The sequence below is a fragment of the Centroberyx affinis genome, unplaced genomic scaffold (genome assembly GCF_046629955.1).
Source record: "Centroberyx affinis isolate AG114_WGS23_722 - 3 ecotype Tasmania unplaced genomic scaffold, CSIRO-AGI_Caff_v1 ptg001907l_1, whole genome shotgun sequence".
Lineage (NCBI taxonomy): Eukaryota > Metazoa > Chordata > Actinopteri > Beryciformes > Berycidae > Centroberyx > Centroberyx affinis.
This window is the reverse complement of record NW_027280270.1, coordinates 23,472-35,947: the sequence shown is the minus strand read 5'-3', so window position 1 is coordinate 35,947 and position 12,476 is coordinate 23,472. Positions and strand designations below refer to the sequence as shown.

The window sequence follows — 12,476 nt, the reverse complement described above, 5'->3', positions numbered from 1 at the left end:
GTCAGGCTTGTTGCTTGTGTAAAACGGAGGTAACACATCATTGAATAGGGCTACTCTTATATTTTAATCAATAATAAGGCCTAATTAAATAATAATAATTAAATGTCGCCTAATACCAGTGTGTCAGAAGACCAATAGGCCTATTAAATCAACTGCGGAACTGTGCATTTATTTTACAATTCTTCCAACTTGACTCAGCCAATCAAAACGATTGTTTTCCACTGTTTTTTTTTTTATATCAGACACTTTTATATCAGACTACGTAAAAAAAAAAAAAAATAGAGCAATCATAGAATATATAGAAGGATAGGCATAGTATGCAAATATCAAAGCAAAAAGTCCCTATAGGTATAGTATAGTGATATCATAGGAGATTAAAAAATAATAATAGGCTACTATAAGGTCCCAATCAACTCACTGTTGAGTAGCCTACTATAGACACGCTCCAAGTCTGTCTACAGGAATATTATAAGTATATATGCATTTGTGTTAGGGCAAGACAGGATCGTGGCCCTTCCCCGTGGTGCAGGCTAAGTGAAAATGCTGGCTGCGTCCAGGTGGAATCTCAATTAAGCTGATCTGAGTGCAGCCGGAGCTCTGAGGCGGCAGCCACCACGGGAATAGCGGGAACCTGATTTACGCATGCAGCTGCTCCAGAATGATGTGCGTGTCTGCGTGCGTGCGTCCGTCTGTGGGCCTATCTATGTCTGTGTGTGTGTGTGTGTGTGTGTGTGTGTGTGTAATCCGATTTACTTTATTATTATTATTATTATTTTGTCATATCCAATGGATTATGTGCACGGATACGGAACCCGTTTGGCCAACCGAAATTTCAGTGGAAAAATACTAGGTACTAGGTAAAATAATAGGTCTGCTTAAGGAACAAACAACAAAACGAACAAACAACTCTCCCTCAACACGCATGACATCACTTCAAATATTTACTGTGCTTCTCTAGATTAAGTCTATCTTCAATCGATTCAGAGCAGACCAATATGAGACGACCCACTAAGTGTTGTTTAGAGATAAAGCTACAGTAGAGATAGAAGTATTTAAACTGACAGAACCCATATTTACATGGATAACCAATTCATAAAAAGTATACATACTTATATTATGTATTTATTTACATTGCTTTTAATTGTTGAATTAGAATTGCAGGTATGGATTCCAGTGGGGGATTTTAAATTTATTAATGATTTGTTGCGGGCAACATGCACCTTTGCCACAGTTTTCCCTGTGCAGTCATACAATGGGGTTACTAAGGAGATATGACGCTGGTGTGGTGCGCAACTGTGAATATAGTAAGCTTTGGTACGACACAAGGTCCAATATGCCGGACAGGATGTTGTGTAGGCTATGCTATCCATTAGCCTATATAACCTAACAAGCGGGAGACTTTAAGGAAGCCATTTATCAGCTTTACGCGGTAGGCCTGCAGTCTATTTGATTTCCTATATGATTTGGGCATGCATGAAATGATTGGCACAACTTGAAATATTCTGACAAAAATGTTCACAACAAGGCCTAATTGTCTGTCACTTCAATATAAGCATATAGCCTAGAGTAAACCCATATTTCTGCCAGCACATTCATATAGAGGGGGGATTCGCTGAATAAATAGGTAAAATAAGTAAAAATCGCGAACCCTAATAGGACTAATTCACATGATGGCAGGTGGCAGGTGGCAGGAGTGTGTTTCCAAATATCCAGGTGCTCGTCTTTCCTTCATTATCAGCTCTCGCTGACAGTTAAGCAAGGTAAAAAAATAAAATAAAAAAAAAAGGAGAGAGAGAGAGACTTAACCTTATTTCACATTTTTGGACAAAAGCTCATTTGCTCATGAATGCAGATCAATTTTCGGTCAAAACGCCACTGGAGGGAGTTGCAATCAATCTGGGGGAAAAACGCAGAGACCTCTTGGTTTAGAAGAGCAGAGTAAACAAATAAGATATGTAATCCACTACTGGCTTATGCATCCATCATGGCTACACCAACTGCATGTTGCTTTACTAGACCTATCTCAAGTCGTTACAATGCATTTTAGTGTAGGCTATATGCAGACTGTTATTTTGGGAGAGAGGCTGAGGAGTTGGTACTCAGTCTTTGTGAGAGGCAGAGGGGAAGGAAGTGGCACACACTCTTCCCTCTCGGGGTGAGAGGGTGATGAGGTACTGTAGGCAGGTCTGGGCACGCCCAGGCCCCCTGACACCCTGCCACCTCTGGCTCCACACTGCTGTGATCACACCTGGATGGAAGTGTTCATGTGTGTGTGCGTGTGGGCATGTGTGTGTGTTCTCAACTGCCTCTTCTCCGATGAATATTGGTAAAATGATGTTGAATGAAGAATTCCAATTTACAACAGCCTCAACCTCAGCCTCAGCCAAGTGTGTTTGTACCTTCAGTAATATGTGGTCATTTGCTCATCATTATCCGTTTTGAGTTTTTTCATTAATCACACTAATTCCAGTTTGTTTGTTTGTGTGTGTGTGTGTGATGAATAATTTTATAATAAAGACAAGTTCGCCGTCCGTTGATTTAGTGGTTTCTTTAATGATACATGCATGGAGAGAAGTACATCATAGCAAAGGGAATGGTGCAGTTCTCTAACGACGGTTAGACTAACCAGGCTTATATCTCCTAGGACAAGGACAGCCACCTGCAAGCCCCCCCCCCCCCCTTGACAAAGCATCGTCTCATGATCCTAACACTGTCGTATTTGTACGGACGTTGTATCAGTGTGTCTAAGGAGCAATGGCATCTTTTCTATGTGTGACAGTCATAAACCCTCACATGGAAGCACATGATAATCAATACATTGGAACATACAAAGAGCATATATACATAGTACATATTTTCTCTACAGTGTGTGTGTGTGTGTGTGTGTGTGTGTGTGTGTGCTCTGCAGAGTGATCTACCCGTCACCGGACTACCCATCCTCTAAGATGTCCCAGTCCACTGCTGCTGAAGAAGGTGGCACCTTCGAGCACCTGTGGAGTTCCTTGTGAGTGTCAACAGCACCTATTCATGATTATGTTATACTTTCCATTTGACTTGGCAGTGCATTTTACAAATGTGTTGTGTAGCTGTGATCTTTAGTAGGATGTTGTCCAGGATTGGATGCAAATTTGTGGGTATATGTTTTAAATAATGCTGTTTATCAGGAAATTGTTTTGGGAAGTTGATGCATATGCCAATCATTTAGGCTTCCATTTTCCGCAGGTTTAACAACACCACAGGAATGACCGTTTGTCTCTTTGTAATAGTATAGGAATGGTCCCAGAATCTTCTCTAGAATTTACTTTCCCAAAACATTAATATTTTTCCAGTCAAACTATTCTCATATCTCTAACTAAAAAATGTCTGTTTTTAGGAAAGGCTCTCTCCATCTTTTGCAATTTGTAATGTCAATAAAAAAAGCATCTGTAAGAACAACTCGGGCCATGAACAGTTTTTTGAAAGCTCCATCCCTGCTCTTGAGCAAGCCAAGCCAGCCTGTATCTGTGGTGTCGTCTGTCCACAGGGAGCCAGACAGCACCTACTTTGAGCTTCCCCCGGGCAGCCAGCCAGGAGAGCGCCCGGTGCCTTCCACCAGCACCCCGGGGAGCCACCGCGGTGCTACCGAGGTCTGCATGGACGTCTACCACATGAGGGACATGAACGACAACGTGATGGTAGGAGAGCATGATCCAGTTCACTTGAGTTACGTTTTTTTCTTTTTAGGATTTTGAGCTTATTTCCTATCTGATGGTGACTGTGCGAGAACATCACATCCACATCCAAGGATCTTCCCCATTCTGGTTTTGTCTGCATGTAGTAGCCCGTTATCTTTTCCCTCCAGTGCAGAGGAGTTTCCCTCCTCTGTAGTTTCCCTCTCCTCAGCAGCCTTTTCCCTCTCTCTCTCTCCCTGGCTGCTGAGTGGCCTGTAGGGACTGAGGGGGAAGGGGGGGAACCAGAAACCCTAATTAAAGACCAAGCCAGGCACCCTTGCTGCTCCACTGTAGAGCCATCTGTAGGCCAGGGTGTGTCTGTGTGGACGTGTGTATGTGTGTTTCTGCACCTATATGGATGCGTGTGTGTGTGTCATCTTGTTCTTGTGCACTCTATCCATCTCCGTCTTCTAAATATTACATTCGGAAAAAGTAATTCACCTTTAGGCTGCCTCCCCCTTCTGATCTGGAATACTGGATCTAATCTATCAGTGGGCAAGCCTGGGCCTGCCTGGCCGGTTAATGAATAGTCATGAAAGGGAGAAGGGGGCGGGTCCAAGATTTGTTGTTGGATGCAGGGCAAGTTGAGAAGGCCCAGTCAGTCAGGCAAGGGGAACAGGTGGAGGAGAAGAGAGGCAGGGCTTTTCCTATACTGCTCCATCATGTCCGGCTCCACAGAGCGGCTGAGAGCTCCACTCTCGCAGTCTTAAGTTTAGAGTGATGACCAGAGCCTGACCACAGCAGAGCGCCCCCCAACAATCCAGCTGTTTTAAGTCCTATGAGAGCCGAGTCGAGGAGACATCGTAGAAACCCCCCGTCCTGTCTTTCAGGAGCCCTAAGATGTTGTGTATCAGTGAGTCTACGCAGCGCTGTGGCACGGTAAGCAGACTGGACTAAGTTGTGTTACTTCTTCACTTTTCTGCACAGTTTAGTGTTTCGTTCACATTCGGGCCTTTATTTCTTATGTGAAGAATTGTGTCTTTGGTAGGGTTAGATGGTTTGTGATATGGAGTATACCTGTCCTTGGTTATAATGTTGATGAACTTGGCTTTGGATTATTGTTCCCAGTTTGGCTGCAGAATTACAGAGAGAATGAATCTGTATGCTTATAACTTCTTATGAGTTGCTGGTACCATCTGAAACTTGCATCTTGAAGCAGAAAACTTCCATTCTCTAATATTTTGCATGCTAAAGTGGCAATCATATTCTATAATGATATATTTTTTTCAATGTATGATTAGTTGTATTTTAACATGACTGCTATTAAATAGGCAAGGAGTCAGAACGACTGCATATGCATCCTGGTATAATATGGTATAATCATAATTTCATGGAGTCAAGGGAAGAGTAAGCAGTTGGATTGTGATTAGGAAAGATGGATGGTAGTGTATGTTACTGACACTGACCTTACAATCTAATGGTTAGCTGTTTTAACTTTCGTCTTCCATTGACATTCGTCTATCTAGGAATTCACCATGTAGATATTATGATAAGCCATTAATCTGCATCTGACATCTATGGAAAATGCACCCTGCAGCTCGGCATGAATCTGGACATTTGCATCATTAGAATGAATGGCATATCACCTGGCTGCACTTTGCCAAATATTCCCAACAGGGGGCAACCTTCTTACACATCACTCCACATCTTGCCTCAACTCATCCTCACCTCTATGAAGCATATTTGCCGCAGCCTAGACATGCACCAATTTGCATACGATGCCATGTCATTCATTTTTGGAGCCTGACTTTTCGTATTTCTCTGATGTTGTCTCTTATTTCAATAGAGTCATTTTGACAACAAGTTAGTGGGTGCTGTTAAACGTGTTAAAAGTGACCATGCTCTTTAATAAGGACTATATAGTTCAGTGTAATAAGTAGCAGTGAACACAGGTCAGTGAAAGGGTAATGTTGTCTTAAGTCTATTGTGTTTCACTCATCTTGACAAGTGAGGGTTGTTGTGGCTGGCTTATCTAGGTTGGTAAATGTTTTGAGCCCTTAAAGCTGGGCTTTGAGTGGCAGCTACCAGGATGGCTGCCCATAGGGGACATTAGACGCTGTTGGGACGGGAAGCTTAAACACTTACACACAGGACACCCACACACACCCACACACACACATTTACTCACACAGTGGCAGCGGAGGTTTTCGCTCTGTTTCGACTTGTTGCGGAGCGAGTTGAGGTATTAAGCCCTAGCACACCTGTGAGCGTGTGTGTCTGTATGAGTGTGTGCGTGTGTTTGTATGCGTGTGTGTGAAATGTTTTCTGCAGTTGACACCAGCACCTGGGTTTACCTTGTCCCTGTAAACCCCCTTTGACAATACATGTTAGAGGAGGATTTCAAAGGCAGTAAGCACTCGGATATAAGAGTGAGGGCAGAAAGGCTCTTTTGTGCACTGATCACAAGGACAAGAACTTCAAAGCATATCAGCCCAGATATTGATTTTCATATTTTGTATCCGGTTAAACACACTTTTATCTCAACAAATACTGTAGCTGTCCCACTTTTCACACATGCCAAACATGGGCAATACTTCAAACACTGGAAAAAGTCATTTGAGGCACTTGATTTACATTACTGTATCTAGCTGGGATTGTTTCCACTTTTTTGAGAACATAAATAATTCAGCAGGTAGTTCAACTATTTGACAATAGTTGTATTGTTACCCCCAAGTGATTTGTAGAACTGCATGTCTCTAAGTCAGGGTCAAATGCTGGTATGGATCCGCACACACACGCATGCGTGCAGCCCCCACATAACCTACAGAGTGTACATTAATCTATCTATCTCTATTAATCTAACCCTAACCCTAACATCGACCTGTCCCTTTGCTTTCATCCTCAGCTGAACCACGGAGAGAGAGCTGAGGTTTACTTGTACCTTACTTGTCCTTATGTGGCTCTGTCTCTATTTCTGTGTCCTCACTACGTTTCTGTGTCTGAGGTTAAATGCACAAACCAGAGCCGCCACGAGTCTGATGGTCGCATGAAGTGGAGTCACGATATAGGCTTTAAGATGCCAATAATTCACCATTGTGAATTATTTTCAAACGCAAATAGTGGAAAAAAAAACCTCTGTGGTGGGATTAGAGGGTCTTAATTTAGCATATGGTAGAGGAGAAAATAACAGGAGAAAGTGTTGAGGAATAGAATAGAATAGAATAGATAGAACAGGCTTCATCCAATGCTTGGAGGAGTGAAGAGGTTTGCTAATTAAGAGTGAAGCAGGTATAAAGGAATTCATGCTGAGACCCTCTGATGGGTCCAGTCACATTATCACCCCATTCAAATACAGCACCTAAAGCTACTCTAAAACCAGTCCATCTCCAACAGGGATGTACTGTATGATTAGCTCCAGCAGTCACAGTCCAAGTCAAAGAGGGAATGCACTGCTTGCATGCTTTCAGTTGGCAGACCTTTGTTATTTGTTGCACGTTCCCTCATGTAGGCCGATGATTTGTTGCAAAGTAGGACTGAAAAAAGCGGTCAAATTGTTCGTGAGAGATCGCTGGCTGGAGTCTTTAACGGTCTTCCTGGATGACCAAGTGATTGACAGGTCACCAGGATTGAGGAAAATGTGATTCTTTACAGATTATTTGCTATAAATGGTAATCAGTAACACCGTCCCTGGAATACACAAACTCAGTCATGTAATGAGATTATTTTCAGTCACATTTGGATTACTTTGCCTGCAAAACAAGTACACAGTTAAACAGATCATTTATTCCAGTGTACAGCCTGTAATTTGAATAATTTGAATAATTATCATCTCCATCCGGTATCAACTGTTTCGTTTCAAACAGGTTTTGAAGTAATCCATCAAGCTATAACCTATTTTTCCCCAAACTATATGTAAAGTAACTACTGTGTCATAATAGCGACTAATGGATTAAAGTTACCCTTTTGTTTTGTTTGTTTGTTCTGTGTTTTGCGTCTCTCTCTGCCTGTAAAGCACTTTGTAAACTTTGATATTCTTACTTTTCTTAATCACATTATAGTAATCTGTTTCTTCCCAACTGAAAAGAGTGACTGAACACTGCTTCCCAGCAACTAGTCCCTGCCAGGCCTTGTGATTTAAGGCTGTATTGATACACGCCCATATATGGAAGGCCCATAATCTCTTCCTTCTTTGACCCTTGAACTCTACCTCTTGTTCTTTTATGTGTTTTCCTTCTGGCCTTCTCTCTCTCTCTCTCTCTCTCTCTCTCTCTGTCAGACCAGACCAGACAGTGTTTACCTAGTGCAGGCCTTCACAAGGTGTTTTGGAGCGTGTGCGTACATGCGTCCCGGCATTGCCGTCTATGTCCGGGCATGCCATAATTAGAACGCCGTACCATTTTTTGGGTTCCCATCCCTCTTTCCCTCACTCCTTCTCTCTCCTTGTCTCAGTATATCAGTTCTCTTTCTCCCCACCAGTCCTTACCCTTTCCTGTCCTGGCGTTAGATGCGTCTGTGTGTGTGTGCAGAGTGAGTGCATGTGTGTGTGTGTGTATGGTGTGTCCACTGATGCACACCTCACTTGAACTCTCTGGTTAAAGCTATGGTCCCTCGCTCTCCTTGCTTTGCTGTGTTTGGACGTTTCTGACTGAAGAGTTTACATATGAGACAAAAGCAGAGCCGTTAGAGGATGTACTACGTAAAAAAGAAGGTAAAGATTTTGTTTTTTCTGTTCATAGAGTGTATGTGTGTGTGTGTATTGTGTGTGTGTGTGTGTGTGTGCATGGCTGTAGATACTTGCCATCAGTCAGTTCACACACACACACATGCATATACCATTTCTTGCTGGTTGTATAGGAGGCAGGGAAACATCTGGGAATGACTTTTTAAATTTGTGATCTATGTCTGTTTTCATATTAAATGCAAAGGAGTTGGTTTCTTCTGGTTAATCAGAATCAACTGGTGTCATTGTTGGATACTGTAGGCCTAAATCAAGTAATGACTTTATGCTTTATGTTAATGAGCAGAATAGCTCCCTGCTGTACAGATGTTGGTGGACTTAGCTGCCTGTTTGTGTTTACTGACTTTAAGACAGTGTGCATACTCGTAATATTAGTTTTTATTACAGGGAATCAGTATGAATTAGAGCAAATGAATGTGGATGAATGGGTAGTCTTTGATCAAAAAATGACAACAGCCACAAAGCAGTTTCCCTTTCTGTGTGTGTGCGTGAATGCATTGAGTGTGTTTGCTGATATAGTAGCCGGGGCCCCACAGAATATGTTAACATTGAGAAGCGTGTCCCCACACACACACACACACACACACACACACACACACACACACTCCGCAGTGCCACAAATCTTCCCTCTTCTCAAACAGAACAGAGCGGACAAGAGGGGAATGGCAGGCAATTAGGCAGAGCATAGATTACGCCTGTGTTTTACAACTGAGCTCATAGCCCCGAGGAGGCTATGGGGAACTCACCACCACTCACACACACACACACACACACACACACATTTCTGTTACGGTAATCTTTCACTGAATTACAGTCATTTCTTATTCCTTAACTCCCTGCCCTCACATAGAGATGTAGAAATCACGCAAAAAAAAAATGTGCACATACTCAAAAAACAATCATGGACACCTACCTACACAGACGCTGTGAAACACACACACACACACACACACACACTACCCACAGCTCCCCCTCCCGGTGTAACCCGACCTCCCTCCATGCCTCCAAAGCCCCGTCTCTCCCAACACCTCCACCTGTATCCTCCCTCTGTCTCTCTCCTCCCTCCCCCTCGTTTTTCTCCCCTCATTCCCTTCGCTCTGTCTCTGTCCCCAGTCCCAGTACAACTTGCTGAGCAGCAGCATGGAGAGCCTGGGGAGCCGCACGACGTCCGCCAGCCCCTACAGCTCCGAGAACGCCTCCTCGTCGGCCGTGCCCACCCCCTCGCCCTACTCCCAGCCCAACTCCACCTTCGAGGGCCTGTCGCCTGCCCCGGCCATCCCCTCCAACACCGACTACCCCGGGCCGCACACCTTCCAGGTGTCCTTTCAGCAGTCCAGCACCGCCAAGTCTGCCACATGGACCGTGAGTACACACACTTTCTTGGCTTGGTGTGCTGAGGAATGGTGTGTGTGTGTGTGTGTGTTTGTGTGTGAGTGTGTGAGAGAGAGAGCTCTGTGTGTGTCTCTCCCCTTCTCTCTGTCTCTCGCTTTCTGGCTCTCTCTCTCTCTCTCTCCCTCTCTCTTTCTCTCTCTCACTCACTCTCTTACTATCATGCATACACTTATAGAAACACACACACACACACACACACACACATACAAGCCAGCACATGTACAGGCACGTTGTGTACAAGAGAAAGTAACGGATCTTTCACTGATTCGTCTTGTCCTCTACTCACCTCTTGTAGTCGAATCTTAGGAGAGGAATACGACAACTTTGGTGTACGATCAGCAAAGTTTTTGTCTTATATAATTAATATTTTCTCCAACTTCCATTTATAACACTCTCTACATTAAAAGAAAATATTATTTGATTCAAAAGCTTAAAAAAATACCTTTCGCTGTCTTGGACCATCATAAGACCTCAATAGAGACCAGGAAAGCACTTTATCTTGCACTGAAGCACATGGTCCTATATGGGAAGTGATAAACAGTTGCCCTATTCCTACCATTATTTTACATTATTCAGATTGTTCATATTTTTATGCAGTGTTATGCTGGTTTATGTAAGTGTAACATGTAACTCAAAGGCTGTGGTTGTTGTACAGGCAGTTGCAGCCTGTATCGCTACACTATAGGAGATCAATGCAATGCAATACATTCGGTTTAAATATTTGGGAAAGCCTGTTGACGCATGTCACTTTTTGTCCCACTTTTTGTTCCAATCCAGAGTTTAAGAAACCAGGTTGCTGACTGTTGATTTCTGTGAGTTACTGAAAGTCAACAGCTGCTGTTATTAAAAAGGTTTCTACATGTTGGAGAGAACCTTTTTTTGGTATTCAAATGGATAGCAAAGAATAGGGACAATACAAAACAATACAATAAATTGTAATTGTTAATGCAATATAGCAGTAATAAGAAGAAAATAATGTGTAACTACTACTACTAATAATAATGATAATCACCATCATCATTATCATTTGAATAGCACCTTCAGAAACAACATTGGATAGTGCTTTGTAAACAAAACAAAAACAAAAAATAATGAGATAGATAGAAGAATGCCAGACATGATTCAAAAACAAAATATAATGAAAGGCTTATGAGATTAAGTGTTTTAATAAGGGCCTGCAGTTATGAATGGCCAAGAGGACCTGAGGTGTAGCTAAGGGCTAGAGCTCAGTAAGCTTTAAAAATAATGAATACAATCTTAAAATACATTTTAAAACTAACAGGTGACCTTTGTACAGAAGTTAGGCTATATGTAATTATGTGTAATGTGGTCCTTTGATGCGTGTTTGTTGGCAGCAGAATTCTGCACATAATCCCAATGTGACTGTCTGTGTTTGTCTTTATACCAGAGGGATCACATTTGAGAACCATATAAAAACACTGTTTCACTGTACAAATCACAACAAAGCATAAAGGGTTTCAGTTTTTCAAACACAGCAAATGGACCTTATTCCCATGGCAGCCATTTTGAACACTCAGGGTGGGAAACTCTAACCAGCTGATTGGCATAAGCCTATATGAAACTGGCACATTACTTCAACATAGGGCTGCAACTAACGATTATTTTCATTGTCGATTAATTTGTCGATTATTTTCTCGATTAATCGATTAGTTGTTTGATCTATAAAATGTCAGAAAATGGTAAAAAATGTCGATCAGTGTTTCCCAAAGCCCAAGATGACGTCCTCAAATGTCTTGTTTTGTCCACAACCCAAAGATATTCAGTTTACTGTCATAGAAGAGTAAAGAAACCAGAAAATATTCACATTTAAGAAGCTGGAATCAGAGAATTTTGACTTATTTTTCTTAAAAAATTACTCAAACCGATTAATTGATTATCAAAATAGTTGGCGATTAATTTAATAGTTGACAACTAATCGATTAATCGATTAATCGTTGCAGCTCTACTTCAACACTTCAGATAGACCTGTTATCAGTTTATTTATCTGTTATTAGTTTACAATCTGCGGAATTAGCATAAAATGACTGCTTAAGTTTAGGGAGTTAGTTAGCCTACTAGCTAATTAGCTATACTAGCTACCTTGGCTAGATTCTGGTAGCCAAATATATCTTAAAATTTGAGCCTATATTACTCTGGATTCTTGGTTTTTCAGTAGGGAATCTGTGAAATGATAAATGTTTGTCCAATTGTTGACGTTAGAACTGGGCTAGAGCTACTTGTTCCTCCTGGTAGAGTTTCCCACCCTGAGTGTGACGTAAGTTCAAAATGGTCGGCATGGCAATAAGGTCTACACATAACAGTTTCCATTTAAATGTATATACTACACACAGACACATAGACAGAAACACAGACAGAAAGACAGACAGACACACACACACATGCACACACACACACACACATACGCAACTAGACGGTGAGTCCAGGGCTTTGCTGAGAGACAGGTGAAATGGGAGTTGTGTAATTTGTCATGGCCCAGTGAGAAGCCTCCTGCTGGAAAGGTGTCACCTCCGACTGTCACACAGTTGACCTCCCTGAAACAAGAGCCAAACTGCATTTCCTTTTACTCTGTGTGTGCTTGTGTGTGTGTGCGCGCTTGCGTCCGTTATGTGTTTGTGAGCACGCGGGCTTGTGAATGTCCCGTGTTGAGGGGCTCCTTTGCGGCTGTGTTTGTTGGA

The 12,476-nt window shown here is 42.3% G+C and overlaps 1 protein-coding gene across 2 annotated transcripts in view; it reads left to right on the top strand.

Moving 5' to 3' along the window:
* Positions 1-2,930: 2,930 nt before the first annotated feature.
* The window catches only part of tp73 (tumor protein p73), a 32,840-nt gene continuing 23,294 nt past the window's right edge, over positions 2,931-12,476 (top strand). Inside the window, exons 1-3 of one of the 2 annotated variants that reach the window (XM_071530259.1) lie at positions 2,931-3,004; positions 3,524-3,674; positions 9,502-9,750. In XM_071530259.1, the coding sequence (XP_071386360.1) occupies positions 2,946-3,004; positions 3,524-3,674; positions 9,502-9,750 (459 nt within the window). In that variant the 5' untranslated portion in view covers positions 2,931-2,945. Of the gene's footprint in view, positions 3,005-3,523; positions 3,675-8,244; positions 8,359-9,501; positions 9,751-12,476 lie in introns of those variants that run through there. The other variant, XM_071530260.1, reaches the window with a different exon arrangement.